At 38.4% G+C, this 21,824-nt stretch overlaps 1 protein-coding gene across 1 annotated transcript in view; it reads left to right on the top strand.

The window, feature by feature from the left end:
* KRI1 (KRI1 homolog) overlaps nucleotides 1–21,824 on the top strand; it is a 93,699-nt gene that overhangs the window by 16,915 nt on the left and 54,960 nt on the right. Inside the window, exons 8-14 of the mRNA XM_053717926.1 lie at nucleotides 672–749; nucleotides 5,079–5,209; nucleotides 11,216–11,342; nucleotides 11,763–11,858; nucleotides 12,029–12,199; nucleotides 12,361–12,436; nucleotides 12,573–12,679. Of these exons, the coding sequence (XP_053573901.1) occupies nucleotides 672–749; nucleotides 5,079–5,209; nucleotides 11,216–11,342; nucleotides 11,763–11,858; nucleotides 12,029–12,199; nucleotides 12,361–12,436; nucleotides 12,573–12,679 (786 nt within the window). The remainder of the gene's footprint in view (nucleotides 1–671; nucleotides 750–5,078; nucleotides 5,210–11,215; nucleotides 11,343–11,762; nucleotides 11,859–12,028; nucleotides 12,200–12,360; nucleotides 12,437–12,572; nucleotides 12,680–21,824) is intronic.

Raw genomic sequence — 21,824 nt, 5'->3', positions numbered from 1 at the left:
CTGCTTTAATCCTCTTGAGAAAGAAGTTCTCAGAATCTTAAAATTATACATCTAATTCTTTTTCTACTAAAAGTATCTTAAATTTACACACAGATCTAAAAAGTTAAATAAAGAGAAAATTAAAAGAAGTTATTTTATTTTAAATGCAATTTTTTTGCTTTCTCTGTAGATGTTACATGATATGTAAAGAATAAAAATGACTGCTCTTATCTCGGTGCATTTTGGCAGTTTTTCACTGCTAGACAGTGTTAGTTCATGTGTGCCATGTAGATAACATTGTGCTCACTCCCGTGGAGTTATTTGAGTTATCACTGACTGGCTAAAATGCAAATCTCTCAAAAAAACTGAGATAAGGGGGGCAGCGTGCAGAGGCTTAGATACCAGGTAATCACAGAGGTAAAAAGTATATTAATATAACAGTGTTGGTTATGCAAAACAGGGTAATGGATAATGATTATCTTTTTAAACAATAAAACATTGGGAGTAGACTGTCCCTTAAAATGACTTTCTTAAAGCTGTTCAATATTGTTGAATGAATGAAGTATTTTGTAGCAACCTCTTTTATATAACTTTGTTATAAAGCAGCATGGTGGTTTTATGTACTTAGACATGTTCATAGTCAGTGATGTGCTCCATGTAGCTATTAAATGGTATGTTTTTTTGTTTTATAGGATAAAGAAGAAGAAGAATACATTGCATGGCTAAAGGGTCGAAAGGAAGTCAAGGACAAAGATGATGTGAAGGAGTTAGTGAGTAGTGATATTAGGGGTGTGCATCTTCACTGGTCTCACGATTCGATTACGATTATCCTGTCAACGATTCGATATCACGATTACTGCCCATGATTTTCTGATCTGAGTGTTTAAATAGGGGTAAAGCAGCCATTTGTAAAAACCACACTTTATATTGAAAAGTGTGTTGAAACAGTATGTTACGCTGTATTTGTACACCTCCACCATACTATTTGGTTTTATGCCCCAGATTTATTTTGTGCATTTAAAAGAAGATGGTGTACAAATCCTAGAAGTTCCTAAGTGAATCTTTCAACTCCATGTGATCCTCATGATATGGTAATGGATATAGGCTAGTGAAATACAGACTTATATAAAATATATAGAATAATTTAGCATTGAAGTTGGTTAAATTTTAATCTGGAAGCTAATTTGCACATAATTTGTACATCCTGTTTCACAAATCTTGTGGAATTTTTATAGTTTTTTTTTTTTTGAAGGGGAAAATAAGATTTTGTAAAACTGTGCTATGTTCTATTCCATACTCCTAGGGGCACTTTTATGTTGGGAAGAGAAATACAGTATAAGTGGGAGATGACTTAGTGTTCAACTGTTCATGAAAACAAAACATGTTGGCTAATCTCATAGCTTCATTTATGACATAAGTTAAATAAGTGATAATTAATATATTCGTCTTTATAAACATTTATAATAAAATTTTTCCTTTGAAGTATGTAGGAATTATGGTAGGTTGATTTTCTATATATAATGTACGCAGTGTGTATGTGTATATATGTGTGTGTGTATATATATATATATATATATATATATATATATATATATATATATATATATATATATATATATATATATATAAAATCGACCTACAATAATTCCTACATACTTCAAAGGAAAATTGTATTATTAATGTTTATAAAGACAAATATAATTATTACTTATTGAACTTGTTATAAATGACATTAGCCATAGCATTAGCCACTAGCACGTTGCAGATTTTGTTTTCATGAACAGTTGAATGAACACTGAGTCATCTCCCACTGTGCTGTAGTGTAGGGCAGTCCTGGACTACTAGCAAAATAAAAATCAGCCACCGTGGTCCACTACGTGGTAGCACTATATTCCATGGACCGCCCATTAGAAGCCCCCTTGCTTACTAAGCCCCACGCAACAGCGCTAGCATACTGTGCCGCTCATGGGAAAAGAACTGAAGATGTGTCCAAAGGGCAGCAATGTGGAGAACACAGGTCAGTTATGCACTGCAGGTGCAGGGATTGAAATATATAAATTAATGTCGCAAATCCAGCGCTTTGTATTTTTTCTTGCCTCTGTCAGACCTGAAGGCGGGGTCACGTGACGTCATTGCGTGAATCGATTAGGGCTCTTGACTGCATCGATGCAGAAAAGTTGAAGTCTGCATCGCAATGCATTGTGCCAACGATTATATTCAACACCCCTAAGTGATATGCTTGTGGATTCTTTAGACTAGAGATATTCATCTGAAACCCCAAAGGAGCATTTTACTTTGTTTTATTGGGTCATAAATGACAGACACATAAGTAAATCAGAACAAGGTTAGCTGTTGATCTGGGGTGAGCTTTGCCCCTAAGGACAGTACACGCGTCAGAACTAAACAATAAGCACAAATTAGATAATTAGGTTTGCTTGTTTTATTTAATCTGGTGTAAAAATATATATTGCTTGTAAATTACACGATCTATAGTTAGATACCAGTAGACTTGATATCCACATCTAGAATAGGAAATAGATAAAAACTACAGCAAACCTCATGTAATGATCAGTGCAGTTTTTTATGCCAATGTGACAAGCAAACAATTTTTTTTTTATTCTCATAAATCTAGCTTTTCTTCACTGACCAAGATCGATGAAACTCATACCTTTGCCTTGACATTATAAACAGGGCAGTTTGAAAGTAGTTCTTTAGTTGCAACTTGCTGATAGGAGATATTTGGAATTTTGCAATATATCCTTAGACATAAAAAATAGCACCAGCTTGAAAAGCAGAAAAATTATCTTAAAATAGCCAACACACATGTTTTGCCCTGTTGGGCTGCACGTCACAGTTAGTTTTCTACACAAGAATAGGAAGGATAGGATATGGCTGGCACACAAACATGGTGGAAAAAGGTGCTGCAGTTGAGAAAGGGATTAAACAAAGCAGGCTATATATCTTGGGAACCCAATATTGCTACTCTAGCTCTTATAATTTTTGTCTGGCTTTTTAGTTAAAGGGACAGTGTACTCAGGAAAATCAGTTGACAAGGGTTAATTGTGTTCAAAACAGCTGCTGAAACATTTTTTCAAATGGGATAGGGTCCACAAATCTGTTTAAAATTTAGGAGACAGTAAGAATATTTAGGAGCTAGACATACCTTAGGAGCCAGGGGTAAAATTCTAGGAGCCAGTGGCTCTCTGGCTTCTGGGTTTGTCAAACCCTGGGCTAGGCTCTCCCATTCCCCATAGGAGGTTTATTTTTGCTTTTGCCTCTTGTTTGCAAAGCTTTCTTATAACCAATATGGCAGTATTCCTATTTTCAGTATAGGTGACACTTTCAATTGGCAAACTCAGTTATTTCAGATGGCAAAATAAAAGTAAAGGTGCTCGGTAATAGGGCTGCAGCTAACAATTATTGTCAATCTATTAATTGTACAATTATTTTTTTCGATTAATCGGATAAAAAAATAATTACCATTTTTTTCCTATATTTAAAAGAAAATCCACAAACTGAGTGTTACAAATATAAACTTTAAACTAAAACTTTAAATTTTTATATTTTAGCAAAACAAAACCATGAAAGAAGTAGAACTAGAAAGCGATAGACTATCACTGTTTATAACATTCTGTTATTCGCTTTTCCAGAAACTTTGCATTGAAGTGCAAAAATGTCAACATGTCCACATGCTCCTGGCTGAGGCTGAATCTCTTTTTGCAAGATATATTGCTTGCAGCAGAGAAGAGGCGCTCAGATGGTGTTATGGGATGCATAAGTAGGATTTTGCCAATTTCACCAAGGTTAGATATTTATCTTTGTTAGCTTTCCTCCTTGGCAAGGGGCCTCTCAACAAAGTAAGCCTGGACTTGGCTGTTGATGCCTTCCTCAGATTGCCTCTCTTTATTCTCTTCCTCTCTGATGCACCCTAGCTGTTCTCACTGGTCCCCAACACACTGTGTGATTTATGTAGATCACCAGGTGGCCGTGAGACAGCAAATCATTTGTCACACGGCCAGACTATGGGATTGGGCAGGTCTGTGATTTATTAGTCCAAATGATGACTCCTATTATTTCTGGGTTGCACAGGTGATCTAACCCATATAAGCCAGGGGTAGTTGTAAACTGAAAAATAAATTTATGCTGTCGTGAAAAAGTGAAAAAAACCCAAAAACATCTGTAGACGTCCTTTAGGCTAAGGACATAACCATAAAACACAATACCTTGTGCAGGAGCTCATTGGAGTGAAACAGCTGGTGCAATGTGCAGACCAACTAATCGAATGAGATTAGTTGACAACTATTTTCATAATCTATTATATTGATTGGTTGTTGCAGCTCCAAACTAATACATTACAGCAAGGAAAATGCATTATTGAGAACGCATTAAAGGAGATACATTTTTAAAGTACAATGTCCCTTTTAATTTAAAAAAAAAAAAAAAAAATTCTATCTCTAGCAAAGAGACCTATAGGTAGGATAATTGGAGGGTTGATAGTAACTTCTCTGATAATGGGAAATATGGGAATAGCAGGGGCTGCCACGCAACCTAATGGATAGTTTAGGGTTAGCTGTGTACATTGAAATGGAGCTACACGGATAGAGCAGCGTTCGTGAGGTTAATTCAGAAACGGATGAAGCTGCAGACGGTATAGAAACAGAGGTAGTGTGTGTTTGTGTGGGTCAGGACAGGAATGGTAGATAGTGATTGAAATGGTAGTCGCAGAGTCAGTAAGTTGTTGAAACAGGTATAGTAGGGATTGCAATATCAAACAATAGATTGTAGCCTCCAATTTTAAAAAAGACCTTTATTTTCTCATCACTGGGTCCAAGGAATAAAGTACAACGTTTCAGGTCTGCACTAGGCCGTTAGTCATACATGACTAAGGGCCTAGTGCAGGCCTGGAAATAAAGGTGTTTTTTGAAATTTGGAGGCTGGAATCTATTGTTTGATATTGCTGATAAAGACTTGGCAAGTATGTGATTCCGCGCCCCAGTGATATAGGTGTTCTTTTTTCCAGTATATTTGAGAAACAAATAGTAAGGATTGCTGCAGGACTGAATATAAGTCCAGTTATATCTATTATTTTCCCTCAACAGAACTACCTAAAAGATTACTGGTCTAATCCTGCTCTAGAGGAGGGCGAAAAATTCCTACGGGATTATATACTAAACAAGGAATATGTAGAAGAGGAGGAATCAGAGGAGGAGGATGACGACGATGATGAGAGGTGAGAGATACTACCTGAAAGGTGAAAATACTTTTCATAATGAAGCTGTTTGTATACTGCTTTTTATAAACATGATATGTGTCCCTCATAAATATATACACAGCACTGAATACTAATAAATAACAGTACCCTAGGAATGAACACACTGCACTGTATTTTAGGATTGATAATGAGCACGTTGCACTGTATGATAAGCATTGATACACTGATAATGAATGTACTGCACCGATTAACGATGAGCAGTTTCTTTCCATTGATTAACATGCTTCATTGTATTTATAGGCATGCTGCACTGTATAAGTATATACACACTGATAATGAGTACACTGCATTCCATAATGATGCTGGTTATCTTTATATTGATCATAAGCATTCTATATTGTATGTTTATGCGGGGAGTCCATATACTCATGCAGGTACATAATCCCAAAATCCAAACGTATTCAGATATCCAAACTTTTGAATTATTATCGGTTATTTGTAGAGCGCCAACAGATTCCGCAGCGCTAATTAATTAATTAATTGCAATATATCCTTAGACATAAAAAATAGCACCAGCTTGAAAAGCAGAAAAATTCTCTTAAAATAGCCAACACATATGATTTGCCCTGTTGGGCTGCACGGCACAGTTAGCTTTCTACACAAGGATAGGAAGGATAGGATATGGCTGGCACACAAACATGGTGGAAAAAGGTGCTGCAGTTGAGAAAGGGATTAAACATAGCAGGCTATATTAAGAATTAATATAAAAAAAAATAATACAGTTTCTAATGGTACTATGTATACAACAGTGTTAAAAATTATATAAAACTACCTTTAGATGTTGCATGCATAAGCTGTATTTCCTAAATTACATAAGATATTGTTATATAGACTTGGTCTCATCCCCTCTCCAAACTGTCTAATTCTAAAGATACAATATTCCAAAATCCAAACCTTTTACGATCCCAAACAGTTTGGATAAAGGGGTTTCTACCTGTTAGTACACTATATATTTTTTTTTATTTTTTTTAAATATTTTTATTGAGGAAAAATGGCATACATAATAAGCATTACAGCATCATACAGTTACATTTCAAAAATATGCATAACAAGTTATATTGTATAGTTATAGCAGAAATTCAAACCTCAAGTCAAATATTGTAATTACACATGCAATGAGCAATATCTTCTAACTATATGGAGACATGTTAGTGTATTATGGGTTTGCTGTAGAATATAAAACAGATTTAAGAAAGGACATGCCAATAAGAAGAACAGAGCCCTCTATTCCATTAAGGAGGCCTCTCCAGGGCCCTATATCGCGTAGTACAGTAGGGTTTACAGAGGGCTATTTGATTCAGAGGAGACCACTTATGGATCTCAATGATGAAACCTCAGAATTTTTGTTATTTTCATAGCTAAAATTGGAAAGGGGAAAATAAAGTCACTGGAATATTATGCTGCAAGATATGCTCGTAAAAAAGGTGTCTAAGGTGCGGTATAAGCAAGAGAGACCGCATAGTTAATTCTCCCAGTAAAGGGAGCGTATTATGAGGGGGGGGGGGGGGGGAGAAGGTGGTAAATTAAGTAAGGTGAGCCAAATATGTTCAGAAGCCATACCTACTAAGAAAGGCCAGGGTGATTGTAAAATTAAATTCAAGAAAAGCATGCTTGGATAAATCAAGGCGCCGCATCTATGCAGGGAGCCCTCTGGACAAATGGGTCATTAGGGTATGCGTAAAGAGGACTAAATGCACATTGAGCCAGAGTAGAACCTAACATACCAGAGCCCAATAAATCTTGATGACTAAATTTGGCAAAAGTTATGTAGCTTGGCTGTGGTACCATAAGTAGGGCAACTACGCAGGATGCAGGACCAGCCTGCCTTAATACACCTATTGAATACTCAAATACAAAATTACACATAGCAGTATATAGATCTAGGTGAAGAGCAGAAATCTAGGGCTAATTGCAGGGACTTATACAGAAAGCTGGTGGTGAATATTGGTTTTACCTTACTATTTATGTGGTCTCCTATCTGCGTATGAGTTGCCAATCCCATCCATGGGGGTAAACATGGGGAGGTTCAAGTATCTCGGCCGCAGACACCCAAACCTTAGGAGGATTCAGAGTGGTAGGGACCAGCAAATCAAACTCTATGGTGTCCATGAACTTTGAGGGTATAAAAGGAATTAAGAATACATATACATTTGCAAACGATCTATACACGGGTAGCTGGAACCTCATTGACATCATACTAGTTTGCTATGTACATTAGCCTCCTTCATGGAAACCACTGGAGCCTAACACAACATGCCTACACGTAGGTATATGTATGCCTTATTCTATACTGTAGGAGTAGGGAGAGTGGCAAGAATAAGCCAAAAACAAAAAGTTAGTGGGAACCTAGGATCTACCTGCTACGGAAAAAGTTCCCATGCTAGTAATCATAGTAACCCTAGAGCAGAGTTAGGCACAAGGAACAGTGCTTACATGAACAGTATTATCCAACATGTTAAACTATACCAAACAATAACCCCACTGTGAACATAAAAGATAACAAAGGGCTGAGCTAAGAGCAATTAAATCTTCTAGCCAGGGTAAAGTATACCCCTATTAGTATACACATACAAACTGATAACGATACACTTTTAAAACATCTTGAAGCTACTCAAAATTGGTGCTGTACATTGGGTCAACTACTGAGGGCTTAAAGAACTAAATAAATAGCTTAGGGGCTGATAGGCTTATTGTAAGTGAGAGGAAGCGTATTTGGATGGGTAACTTAAGTATCAAATGCTAAATATACCGGGTAGACAAGCTGCAATGCTACAGGGCAACCTAAGCATACGCATCTTCTCATGGACATATTGGTTATCAGGAGAAAAATATAAGTAAATTGGATACATAATAGATCGGAGATATACCTAAAGCAGTTGAGCCTAGCTCTGTGTATAGCGGGACAAACAGGGTGCATGAAGCTAATACTTCTCTTCAACTGAAGTGTGCTGAACACTAGCATGGGTTATGGAAATATGTAAAGGATCCCAGCCATTAATGTCCATAACTGTTATAAGTTGTTGCTAACATCTGTGATTAAAGTACAGCTAGAAAAAACATTAACCATTATGATCAAGGCTGTTTAACAAGTAGATAATGACGCCTGTACATCATAAGACTATGAAAAAGCACCATACCATATAGTTGTGGTCAGGTTGTGTATAGAGACATATTTCACACACTTAGTATTATACTTAATTTTTAGGAGAGCAAGAGATAAACGGCCATATGGTCACAATTATGGAAAGGCATAAACAGGTATAAGTAAACATTTCAAAGATATATCAGTTATGCTTTCAAAATGCAAAGATAGTAGTCTGAGGGAAGTCCCAGTTGTAGGTGAGGACCCACACCATAGCCGCAGGGTAGTGAAATATTGTAATGTCTTAGTTCATAGATTTGCCCTCGACGATCACATACTGACCGGCAACAATCTTAACCTACTCCCATCCGGCATATAGTGGGAACTGAAGGGCTATTGGAGAGGGAAGAGCTCTGAAAGTGCAAGACAAGAGGTATGCCCGCACAGACAAGCGGGAAAACCCCGGGCAAACAGACCCGTAATCTTGGGGTATTGGGGTTGACTGACAGTGATGTGCTGCTGCAGGGTGGTAGGAAGTTCTCGTGTAATACCCGGTGTTTACCTTTCTCGGGCCCCCGCCAAAAAGCCAGTGTCTTCTCCGGTCTTGTGTCTGTGCCGGAAGAGTCCAAGATTGGTGCCCCATAATTTTTGAGAGAATCTAGTCCGGATTTGCCGACTCTAGGTAGGCTCTGAATCTCAGAGGGACTCAGGTAGAATAGTTGGCAGTCGGGTGTCAAGAGCGGTCTCCTCTCCTCAGTGAGCTGACATATGCATGCGTGTTGCTTTATCCCCAGCTCATATACCTCAGCCCCTGCTTTCAATCTCTTACTAGAATCTGGAGTACTGGTGTGCGTAGTTGCCATTGTGTCGTTTTGCAATAAGGTATACTCTGCTCCCAATAGCAAAAATGGCGGCTGTCCGGAGTTTCAAGTACCCGCTGCGACAACACTTTCCTGTTCACTCGTGGTCGGGGCATCTGAAGAGGCAACGTGGGTTGTAATATATTTAAAAGCTTCATCAACTGCGTCCAAAAGAGTGTCATTATGACGTTTTAATAAGTCCTTTATCTGCCTCAGAATGAACACGGCCATATTCTTATTACCCGTACCTCAGGGCCTTGAGAGCTAGTAAGCAAGGGTTGTATAGAAAGATAAGGTATGAAGCATTAAAATAGTCACTGGAAGGAAAAAAGGTTAATACACTGCATGTGCTGCAAAGGTAGGGTCATAGGTGAGGGGGAAAAAAAAAAGTATTAAAGCCTTTGAAGTTAGCGAATATATCAGGAGCTTTGGCAATGTGCGTCTTGTCTCAATGGCTGTTGGCTCCTCCCAGTACACTATATATTAATGTGTCTATAGACTGATAATGAGTGCACTGCGCTGTATAATAAAGTGTCTATACACTGATAATGAGCACACTGCGCTGTATAATAAAGTGTCTATACACTGATAATGAGCACACTGCGCTGTATAATAAAGTGTCTATACACTGATAATGAGCACACTGCGCTGTATAATAAAGTGTCTATACACTGATAATGAGCACACTGCGCTGTATAATACTGTGTCTATACACTGATAATGAGCACACTGCGCTGTATAATAAAGTGTCTATACACTGATAATGAGCACACTTCGCTGTATAATAAAGTGTCTATACACTGATAATGAGCACACTGCGCTGTATAATAAAGTGTCTATACACTGATAATGAGCACACTGCGCTGTATAATAAAGTGTCTATACACTGATAATGAGCACACTGCGCTGTATAATACTGTGTCTATACACTGATAATGAGCACACTGCGCTGTATAATAAAGTGTCTATACACTGATAATGAGCACACTTCGCTGTATAATAAAGTGTCTATACACTGATAATGAGCACACTGCGCTGTATAATAAAGTGTCTATACACTGATAATGAGCACACTGCGCTGTATAATAAAGTGTCTATACACTGATAATGAGCACACTGCGCTGTATAATACTATGTCTATACACCAATAATGAGCGCTCTGCGCTGTATAATAAAGTGTCTATACACTGATAATGAGCACACTGCGCTGTATAATAAAGTGTCTATACACTGATAATGAGCACACTGCGCTGTATAATAAAGTGTCTATACACTGATAATGAGCACACTGCGCTGTATAATAAAGTGTCTATACACTGATAATGAGCACACTGCGCTGTATAATAAAGTGTCTATACACTGATAATGAGCACACTGCGCTGTATAATAAAGTGTCTATACACTGATAATGAGCACACTGCGCTGTATAATACTGTGTCTATACACTAATAATGAGCACACTGCGCTGTATAATAAAGTGTCTATACACTGATAATGAGCACACTGCGCTGTATAATAAAGTGTCTATACACTGATAATGAGCACACTGCGCTGTATAATAAAGTGTCTATACACTGAGTATTAATATGCAATAAATATGCTAAACTATATAATTATACTGTGTGTCTGTACAGTGGTTATGTATTAATAATGTTATTGTATACCCTGTTGATGAACACACAACATTATATAGTGGTGATGATTATCAATGAACTGATCCTGGCTGTGCTGCTTTGTATAACTAAAGGCTGTGACACACTGCAAGCGATGCGGTGCGAGGCGATGCAGCTGCTTCACACCGCGTCGCATCGCTTCTGAAGTTCAATTATTTCATCTCTTAGCGCTCAGCTACGCGACCTGGCGCAACAGGGTGCTCAGAGATGAAAAGGCAGGACATACTGAGCGCGCACAGCTGCATCTACACGCTGCGCACCGCTCCGCTTGCAGTGTGTCACAGCCTTAACACAGACAATGAAATTACTTTTATATAGGAATGTTGAAAATCTTACTCTTTATCCTTAGAACCCCCATTCTTGAAGAGGCCCCTTGTGTGTCAGATTCTGAAGATGAGGGAGAACTTTTTTTGAAAAAACAGGAAGATTTTGAGAGAAAATATAACTTTCGATTTGAGGAGCCAGACTCTGGTTTGGTAAATATACAGCTGTGAGTGTGTGTGTTTTTGTGTGCATCCTTTCACAGCATAGACTTTTATTTTTGTTTGATACAAAGTGGTGTGGTACATGTTGCACACGTAAACAAATATGTAATTATACCTGTATAAATACATGTGAAAGGTAAACTCTGTGTGACCTACTATATTATGTCATTGTGTTCCTCTTGGGCGTGTTACAAACGTAGATAAGTGTTGCAATGTCATGTCTGTAAGGTGGCTTTTTGTCACTGTGTGTGTAGGCTGGATAAGCCTAGTGACCTGTGTTGGAAAGGCCCAGCCGTCCTTGTGCGTTTGTGACGTGCTTCTTATGGTCGCAGTGCGTCATTGGGTTCCTACTGACAGCTGCATTCTTGACTGTGACTCATGCATTGCTTTCTGTAATTAACTCCTGTCTAGATTAAAACTTTCCCAAGGACCATTGCACAGTCTGTGAGAGCAAAAGATGACCGCAGAAAGGAGAAGCGAGAGGAGATTAAAGAGAGAAAAAAGAAGGTAAGGAAATGGGGAGACTGGAATAGGGAAAACAGATGGCGAGTCGCTACATGAGAAGAGCAGTTAGACGTATAGAGAGAAAATATGTTTTTTAAGCAGATTTCTTCCTAGATATACAGATGTATACAGCTACATATGTGAATCACCATCTTTGTTCATCTTACATATAGGAAAAAGAAAAGAAACAGGAGGAGCTGAAGCAGCTGAAGAATTTGAAGAGGAAAGAGGTGCTGGAAAGACTGGAGAAGCTAAAGCAGTTGACTGGTGAAAAGGTGCTGGGTGTCAATGAAGAGGACTTATTGGAAGATTTTGACCCTGAAAAGCATGACCGCATCATGGAGGTAAATAGAAGTACATACTTTGTGTTAGGACTTCAGTGTTACTACCTGTTGGTACACTCTGTATGTCTGCTGTGTGTGTGTGTGAGATTGCTATTATTAGTATGGTTTAATTGTGTGCTGTATCACTGTTTTTGTGTCTCATCCTTTTTTTTATCTGATAGAAATGCTTTGGTGATGATTATTATGGAATAACAGAGGACCAGAAACCGCAGTTTGAAGATGAGGAAGGATTAGAAGGTTTCAGCTAATTTGATGTCTTTTAACTTTTTTTCTCTTTATACCATAAGCTTTCCCTATCTCAACCATTGTTTCCTCTCCTTCAGTCAGTACACGTTTAATTTTTTTTAATTTGTTTCTTTTCTTCTCTATTTAGATGAGTGGAATTGGGACACGTGGACTGGGGAAGAAGAAGAGAATAATGAAAACCTAGAAGAGGGGGAGGAAGGATACGAGCCCCATTGTGATGATCCCAACTTTGTGGTATAGTAGTCTACTTTTTCCCCATGGATAAAATAGATATACGTTAGATTGAGAGATACAATAGATTTACCTCTGCAGAGTCATCATGCTTCTTTTAAGTAAGGGATCCCTTATCTCACCGAAAAACAAAGGGGGGATACCACACCCCCTTATTTTGTTCTTTATGCCTTTCATTCTGTCTGTTGCCAACTGGGATCTCCTTATGGTCAAACACAGAATGTAGCATCTTATTTCAAAAAAGTAGACCCCTTTTTTGAGCACCCAGAAGACCTTACATGTCACCTCTTTCCAAAATGGAGCCTCGGGCCCCCCATGTCATTAATGAGGGGTCATGTGGACTCTTAATCTGCTTCCTTATACCTGCAAATTATAGGGATCTTTCTAATAACCAATCTTACCCCCACAAGTAAAGCATAGTTGGAGATAGAGTCTTTATAATAATGTATAACAGCCCTCTTTCCTCTCAGCATTTCCTAGAGAGGCAGGTGAAAGCTGAAAGAATATATTCTACTCCTGCAAATGATGGATCACTTTAAAGGGACATTAAACAGCTGTGTACAACTCACCATATTTCCTCCTGAACCTGCTGTTCTCTAGTTGTAACTCATTACAGAATTCAGTTGGTAATGTTCTGCATTTTGTTGTAGCCTGTGACACAAGCAGTGCACTTTCACTTTTTTGACGGTTTTACCTATCACTTCAGTTTACCTCACACAATAGAGAACAAAAGTGTTACATCTTTTGCATTGTTTTGCACAGTTTAAAAGTTAAATAAGAAATATAAACTCTGATGGCAGCACCCAGTGTGAAGATGCAGAGCTTCACTAACTAATACTTATAAGGGGTTAAAATAAGAGAGACTTCAAAGTCAGTCTACCATTTTTTTTCCTCCTATGGCTGCAGCTGTCTTCAAAGACAGCTGCAGGCATAGGATGAAAAATGGTAGCATGGTAAATAGTAATTTTCTATTGTAGTTGTACTCAGCAGTTTAATGTCCTTTTAAAGGGACATGAAACCCAATTTTTTTCTTTCATGATTCAGATAGAGAAAACAATTTTAAACAACTTTCCAATTTACTTCTATTATTTAATTTGCTTCCGTCTCTTGTTATTTTTTGCTGAAAGGTTTATCTAGGCAAGTTCAGGGGCAGCAGAGAACCTAGGTTCTAGCTGTTGATTAGTGGCTGCATATATATATACCTATTGTGATTGGCTCACCTATGTGTTCAGAAAGAAACCAGTAATGCATTGCTGCTCATTCAACAAATGATACCAATAGAATGAAACAGATTAGATAATAGAAGTAAATTAGAAAGTTGTTTAAAATTGTATTCTCTATCTGAATCATGAAAGATAAAAAATGGGTTTCATGTCCCTTTAAGCAGAGGGGGAAGTAGGGGCTCAGTTAGTGCATCCTCCACCTTTGAGAGAGAAAAAAATATACCTGTTTGTATATTTTTCTGAGGTTATGACTGTAGTTTTGCCATTTTACCATGATCACCTGCAACCTAGAGAGACGTGAAAGGACAGACTTCATCACATATCCCTTTTATTTGTATGGGGCATTGATTTCAGAAGACAGATTCCGTCCTTTGTAAAAGCAATAAGAGGAAGTGCTTCTGCTCTGGGGACGTCCTTGTTCAATGTGATGTCCAGTGCTTTTGTTAAAATAAGTTTGCTTTTGTATTTATCGGCCCCTCACTTAAAGGGACATAATACTCATATGCTAAATTACTTGAAAGTAATGCAGCATAACTGTAAAAAGCCGACATGAAAATATCACCTGAACATCTCTATGTAAAAAAAATGAAGCTATTTTACCTCACAACTTCCTCAGCTCACCAGAGTAAGTGCTGTGTAAACAGTTAAACTTTAGCTGCTGCCCATGAAGGTAAAAAAAAAAAAGGAAGAAATGAGCAGCAGCCAATCAGCATCAGCAGTGCTGAGTTCATGAACTGTGATGCCATGATATTTCATAGTAAACTTCCTTAAATTGAATAGGGAAATAACATAAGTGTTCATGGGGCACGCTCCCTTGCAGGTCCCGGGACAGGCATACAAATTAGCTGCTTTAAAGGGACATGAAACATTTTCTCTTTCATGATTTAGGTAGAACATACAATTTTAAACAACTTTCCAGTTTACTTCTATTATCAAATTTGTTTCATTCTCTTGGTATCATTTGTTGAAGGAGCAGCAATGCACTACTGGTTTCTAACTGAACACATGGGTGAGGCAATGACAATCGGTTTATATATGTGCAGCTGCCAATCAGCAGCTAGAACTTAGGTTTTTTGCTGCTCCTGAGCTTACCTAGATAAAACTTTTAGCAAAGGATAACAAGAGAAGGAAGCAAATTAAATAATCGAAGTAAATTGGAAAGTTGTTTAAAATTGTATGCTCTGTCTAAATCATGAATGTCTAATTATGACTTTACTGTCCATTTAAGTCCTTTTACACTGGGGGTCTGAATACTTAGGACATTTTGAGGTAAAACATCTTTCTTTTTTACATAGTGATATTCAGGTGAAGATTTCTTGTCAGCTTTGTACAGCTATGCTGCATCACTTTCAAGTGTTTTAACATTTGGGTATCATGGCCCTTTTAAGCCTTGCAGGAGAGATAGTGTGGTTATTGCAGTTTCACAGAAGGAATATATTTCTTTCTAATGACACAGAGTCCACGGATCATCATCAATTACTGTTGGGTAATATCACTCCTGGCCAGCAGGAGGAGGCAAAGAGCACCACAGCAAAACTGTTAAATATCACTTCCCTTCCCACAACCCCCAGTCATTCTCTTTGCCTTGATGCATGGAGGAAGTAAAGTAGGTGGCTGAAGAAATTTCACTACAATCAAGATTTTATTATTTTAAGACAGAGTAGGTTTACTCGGCTCTCTCCCTTGTTTCAGAGATTTGGTCTAGCCGTATTCCATGTTAGTCTCTTCAGTAGGGCAGTGGTGGCTTTAGAGCAGTTGAGAACTTGTGAGGTGTACCTCACTGCATTTTCTTAACATGTTGCTGCCCTGGTATATGAAAACCAAAGTAGGTTACTTTGTCTTTTCTTTTCACAGGTCCATGTAAGGAGCGGCTTCCTTCCATACCTCGTGTGCTGTCCTCCTGCCGGACGGCCAGACGGCAGGTGAGTGCCTTTTATTTTCCAGGCTTGGGAGAATGTGCACTTTTAGGGTGAGCTGCAGCATGTTATGGGACAATTATATCCTTTGGTAGGATACTGACAGGCAGGGAGCGGAGCATGTTTGTGTGACTTAGAGACGGGGGTTAATACTTGATGTGGCTAAGTATATACCTAATTATGAATGTGTTATGGGCTAAGCTAAGCAAGCTACTGGCGTTATACTCGGTATGATAGATCATACTTTAGTTGGGCTGCACTTTTCTCACAAGGGGGTGTTGTACTCGGCAGCCCAGTCTCCACAGTCTAAGCACTGTTTGTATGGAGATCCCTTTATTCTGAATATGCAGTTTGTATTGCGGTCTCGGCAGCAAGAATCTTATTGCCAGATTCTCCTAGAGAAGATGTTATTTCTTAACTTTGTGTTTAATCTATACATTGTTAAGAGATTTTTTGTATTTTCTGTGAACGGCTCTATGATGCTGTTTTTCCGTTTTTTTGTTTTGTTATGATCGCTATGGCGGTTGGCTAGTGGCGGGAAGATTAATTCTGCTCCCTGTTTAATGGCGTCCGTTTTGGGTGCAATAATTTTTGTCTGTTGGCGGGTTACGTGACCCGTTTTTTCTACGCTGTAGTTCCCGGCTTGGTGCGGAGTGACTAGTACAGCTGCAGTTAAGTTTAAAGGGACATTAAAGTCAGAATTAAACTTAATGATTCAGATACAGCATGCAATTTTAAACAACTTTCCAATTTACTTCCATTAAAAAATTGTGCACAGTCTTTTTATATTTATACTTTTTGAGTCACCAACTCTTACTGAGCATGTGCAAGAATTCAAAGCATATACGTATATGCATTTGTGATTGGCTGATGACTGTCACATGATACAGGGGGAGTGGAAATAGACATAACTTTGCAATTTATTTAACAAAAATCTACTACTCATTTGAAGTTCAGACTAAGTGCTATTGCATTGTCTTATTATCATGCATTTGTTGATTATGCAAATCTACAGTGTTGACTGGTCCTTTAATATTGCGATTCTGCAAGTTTTTTTCTTCACGTATTATTTCTCCTCCGTTTCACAGTGGTACTGTTAGGATGGCTGATATGCTATACGGTCAGCATACGTGTCTCCTTTGTTTTCAGTTTAACTCTTTTTAGGGCAGAATTAGCTTAATGTGTTTTCCTAGTTTAGTGCTAGAATTTTTCTCATGATTGAGAAGTGCCATCAGGTTATGCCTTTTTTATTTTAGGAGCACTAGCTTTGTATTTCTTTAAGTGCCTGTACATATTTGCATATTTACATATTTTCACATTTAATGTTGAAATGTTTATTAAAATATTTTTTATTATTTTATGTTTGGAAGTGCAAATTGCTTTTCTACACATCTCTGTTCTGCTTGCTTAAGCTTTAATTTTCTCATGGTGAGATAAGTTGTTGCCCACTGAAAACCATATCTTTTTAGGATGATTTTGTTCTGACAATATAACAGCTTTCTCCTCAAACGTCACACTCAGTGCTCTGCGGTTCCTCTAATCTCCTAGAGGAGTTATGTACCTACCGAAATTGCATCTCGGGTACCCTTTGCGGTATCTGCGGCCTTATCTGTTTTTCTTTAATTTTAGGAAAAAAGGGCAAGAGGACATTTTCTTTTTCAGATAGTACGGTTGCTGCTCCATGTTGTACTGATTAGGTTTCTCTCTTACCTAAGTTTGGTGATGAGGGCTCGCCGGTAGTTTCTGAGGGTGAAATCTCAGAATTAGACAGTATAATCCCTTCATCTGACATTGAAGTGGTTCCTTCAGATGTATGCTTGCATGCCTTGTGTACTGTTAAAGGAGGTTTTGGCTACTTGGACGACATTGATACCTTGTCGTTGTCAACTTTGAAGGTTCGTGATGTTCCTTCCTAAGAGGAAGTGTTTTTAGACATGCCTTGAATTTTTTCCCAGGATTAGGAGAAGCTAGGGATACCTCTCTCCCGGTCTCCCATCCCTCAAGGGATGTTCCTGTAGCTGTCCCCATTGAATGCACGGTGCCTTAAGTAGAAGGGTATTTTTCTACCACGGCTCTGAGAACTTCGATCCTTATGGTGCCCTTTTTCGGATTCCAGGATGTGAAGCTGGAGGTTTAATTTTTCATTTAGAACAATGTCTTGTCCTATTAGACTTGCTGTGCTAGTGGCTGAAATCTTGTTCAGACAAGAAGCTTTGCAGTACAATTTAAACTTTATAGTTCTGTGTTGCAGGTTCAATATTTTATATTTCCTCCAATGTTGTCGATCTGTAGTCCAATTCCCAGGTTGGACTACTGGGAAACGAATTGCCTGAGAAGATAGCCTTTTCTCTGGGGGAGTGGGAATTCCTTCAGTAGGTGTTTTCCAACTTAAGCCTCAAATGGGGGGTGCAGAGTTGTTCTTGACAATGTTTAAGCAGATTTCCACGTTATCTGGGTTCTAGGTCAAGGGATCCACAGGCAGTATTGGTAGATGCTCTGGCGGTTCCTTGGGATTTCAGGCTGGCTTCTTGTTTCATCCTTTTCCTCTTCTTCCACGAGTCATTATTCGTATCTCAGGAGAGAGCAGCGATTATTCTATTAGCTCCTGCGTGGCCTCTCAGGATCTAGTGTGCAGTCCTAGTGCAGAGGTCATTTCTTCCACATTGGAGATGGCCTCTGAGGAAATATTTTCTGATTCAGGGTCCCTTCTTTCATCCATTTTTCTGAAGCTGACTACTTGGAGATTAAACACTTGGTTTTGTCTAAGCAGATGGTCATTGAGGCCTTGATTCAGGCTTGCAATGCAAGCCTGCTTCAAGAAATAACTACCATAAGATATGGCATACCTTTCCTTATTGGTTTTTCTTTCTTCAGGAAGGTCTGGAGAAAGGTTTTTATCAGTCAATTCTCCAAGGGACCTGCATTGTCTTTTTGCTACATAAGTGTTTTGCAGACGTGCCTGTTGTGCATTCCTTCTGTCAGGCTCTGGTCAGTTTCAGGCCTGTGTTTAGATCAGTGGTTTCCCCCTGGGACCTTTTATCTTGTTCTTAGAGTTTTTTATCAGGCTTCGTTTTGGCCTATACATTCCATATATGTTAAAAGGTTATCTTGGAAAGTTTTGGTTCTTGTTGCTATTCTTCTGTTCGGAGAGTTTTGGAACTCTGCGTTGCAGTATAATTCCCCTTATCTTTAATTCTGATAAGGTGGTTCTTCGTACTAAGCTAGGTTTCCTTCCTAATAAATCCTTCTCCTAAGGAGAGTTTGTAGCACAACCTAGATGTTGTGCGTGCGCTGAAATTCTACTTGCAGGCGACTAAGGAATTTCGCCAGTCTTCTGTTTTGTTTGTTTCTCTGGGAACCGCAAGGATCAGTAAGCTACTGCTTTGTTTCTTTCTCTTTGACTGGAGAGTATTATTCGTTTGGCTTATGAGACTGCTGGACAGCAACCTCCTGAGAGAATAACAGCTCATTCCACGCAGGCTGTTTCTTCTTCCAGGGTTTTCAAAAATGAATCTTCTGTAGAACAGATTTGCAAGGCTGCAACTTGGTCTTCTCTACATTCTTTTTCTTAATTTTACAAATGTGATACTTTTTCCTCGGCTGAGGTTTCTTTTGGGAGAAAGGTTCTTCAAGCAGTGGTGCCTTCTGTTTAGGTAACCTGTCTTGTCCCTCCCTTATGATCTGTGTCCTCTAGCTTGGGTATTGATTCCCAACAGTAATTGATGATGATCCGTGGACTCACCATGTCATTATAAAGAAAACAAAATTTATGCTTACCTGATAAAATTTCTTTCTTTCTTGACATGGTGAGTCCACGGCCCTCCCTGTTTTAAGATAGTTATTTTATATGACCTTCAGGTACCTCTGCACCTTTTGTTATTTCTCTCCTTTTCCTTCGGTCGAATGACTGGGGGTTGTGGGAAGGAAAGTGATATTTAACAGCTTTGCTGTGGTGCTCTTTGCCGCCTCCTGCTGGCCAGGAGTGATATTCCCCAACAGTAATTGATGATGATCCACCGTGTCAAGAAAGAAAGAAATTTATCTGGTAAGCATAAATTTTGTTTTTAAATGTATGTACATGCTTGAAAAATGTATATGATGTTGCAGATATCAATATAATGTTTGCTTGCAAGTGGTATATACCTAGGTAGTAAATTATTGCTTGTGCCTACAACTGACTTGGCAATGGGCATGTCATTTAAAAAAATGTGTACCCGGTTTAATTGTGGTGGCTGGGTAAGGGAGCATGGCACTGCCTGCCTATCTGCAGAGTGTGGGGCTTTACTGTCCTTTTTAAGTGGTATTAGACACAATTGGGCTAAAAAGAAGCTAAAAGGACAAGCTACAGAGCCATTGTGTGTTCCATGATGAGCACTTCTCCTTCTATAAATAGCTGTATGTGTGCAATGGTTTGTTTCCTTGTGCACAAAACAAACAGCTTTAAGCAGGATATATTTGTAACTGCAAAAAAGGGCACCACGTTATATAAGTTTCAATTTGTAGGAGTAAAATAAAACAACTTAAAGGGGCATTGTACTTTGATTTTTTTCTTTTTCTTTAATGCGTTCCCAATGATCCATTTTAGCTGCTGGAGTGTATTAAATTGTTTACAGGTAGCTCAGTTATCTTTATTTTGTCATATGAAATAGCTGGGTTTAGAAAAGGTATATGAACAATTTATGTTTAGATATAGAGTCATGCTCTCAGAGGGAGATGGAACAGAGATTAAAAAATGTTCTTTATCCATTGTTCTCTCTAAATATAGGTCTCACTGTGTATATTTGAGATAAGATCAGAAGTATTTTGTGTAAATAAAAGAAGGGTAATCTAATATGGTCTGCTTTCCTTGTAAGCTCAGCCCATTTCCTTAGAGTGTGGCTACAATTAGCAGAAACAGCTATTTGATATACAAACATTAATCTAAAGGAATAATTTCTCATACATTTTATTCTCTGCAGCTGGTATAACAAGTCAAGCGAACCAATTACACAATACACTGTCCCTTTTAATATGCAAAATTCTATATATACCATAAAGTGTGACCGCACCACCCTTTCTAGTTAGTGTGCTCAGGCACGGGATAAAGTCCGGTCAAAGACTGAATAATAGTACAAAATTTCAAAAAATCCCAGCCACTGAGTCTTAGAGTCAAAAAGTTTTATTCTTCAACAAAAGATATGATCAAAATTGATCTTTCACAAAAAGCAATCATGAGTATCAAGGAAACATCAGGTGTAAGTTCACTCAAATCCACACATACCCCATCCACCAAACACATTCGTATCTAACCCTCAGCAAAATAAAGAAAACCATCAAAGCAAAAACAATCATCAGAAAAATAAATGCAATGTCACTCCCAGGGCGTCCCCAGAGAGTGAATATTACGACACCACCCACTCAGGACCTCAAAGGATCAAGAACCATTGCGAGTGTCCACTCAATCTTCAACTCTGTAGTATTATATTAACCAAGAGTGTCTCATATTAATTGTGGCAACTCCCAAAACAAGAATGTCTCATTCGTTATAAAGCCTCCAGCTGTAACAATATGTATCTGTTTGAAACCATCAGCAATTTGTCTACTTGCCACTGTATAAAGGTGGTCACAGGAGACATGATATATTATGGTATTTGTAATCCATCATAGTGAATGCTGGTAACGGCTATAGTGACAAATCTTGTAATTGTTGAAATCTTTTGGTTCAGATGTCCCTTTAACCGGACGTGCTACTGGCCATACATTATGTTGCGGGGAGCTGTGAACGTACTAACGGCCCAAACACACACCCTCTTCACACTTCACTCACGGTATTGTGCACTGTCCCTTTATAGCAGAGAATATATCACACTCCACATTTTCCTTTTCACCAAAACTGCGAGTATCTCATACCCTCGTGGCAGTTTGTGACCATTAATGTGTTGTGAATGTGTTGTAAACAAAGCAAATGCTTGAACAGTGGTGTTACCTCCTTCAGCGTATATGTGCATATGTCGATAGTGCCGTGAGACT

Source organism: Bombina bombina, chromosome 6 (genome assembly GCF_027579735.1).
Source record: "Bombina bombina isolate aBomBom1 chromosome 6, aBomBom1.pri, whole genome shotgun sequence".
NCBI lineage: Eukaryota > Metazoa > Chordata > Amphibia > Anura > Bombinatoridae > Bombina > Bombina bombina.
The sequence above is the reverse complement of the archived record's forward strand: the minus strand, read 5'-3'. Positions and strand labels throughout refer to the sequence as shown.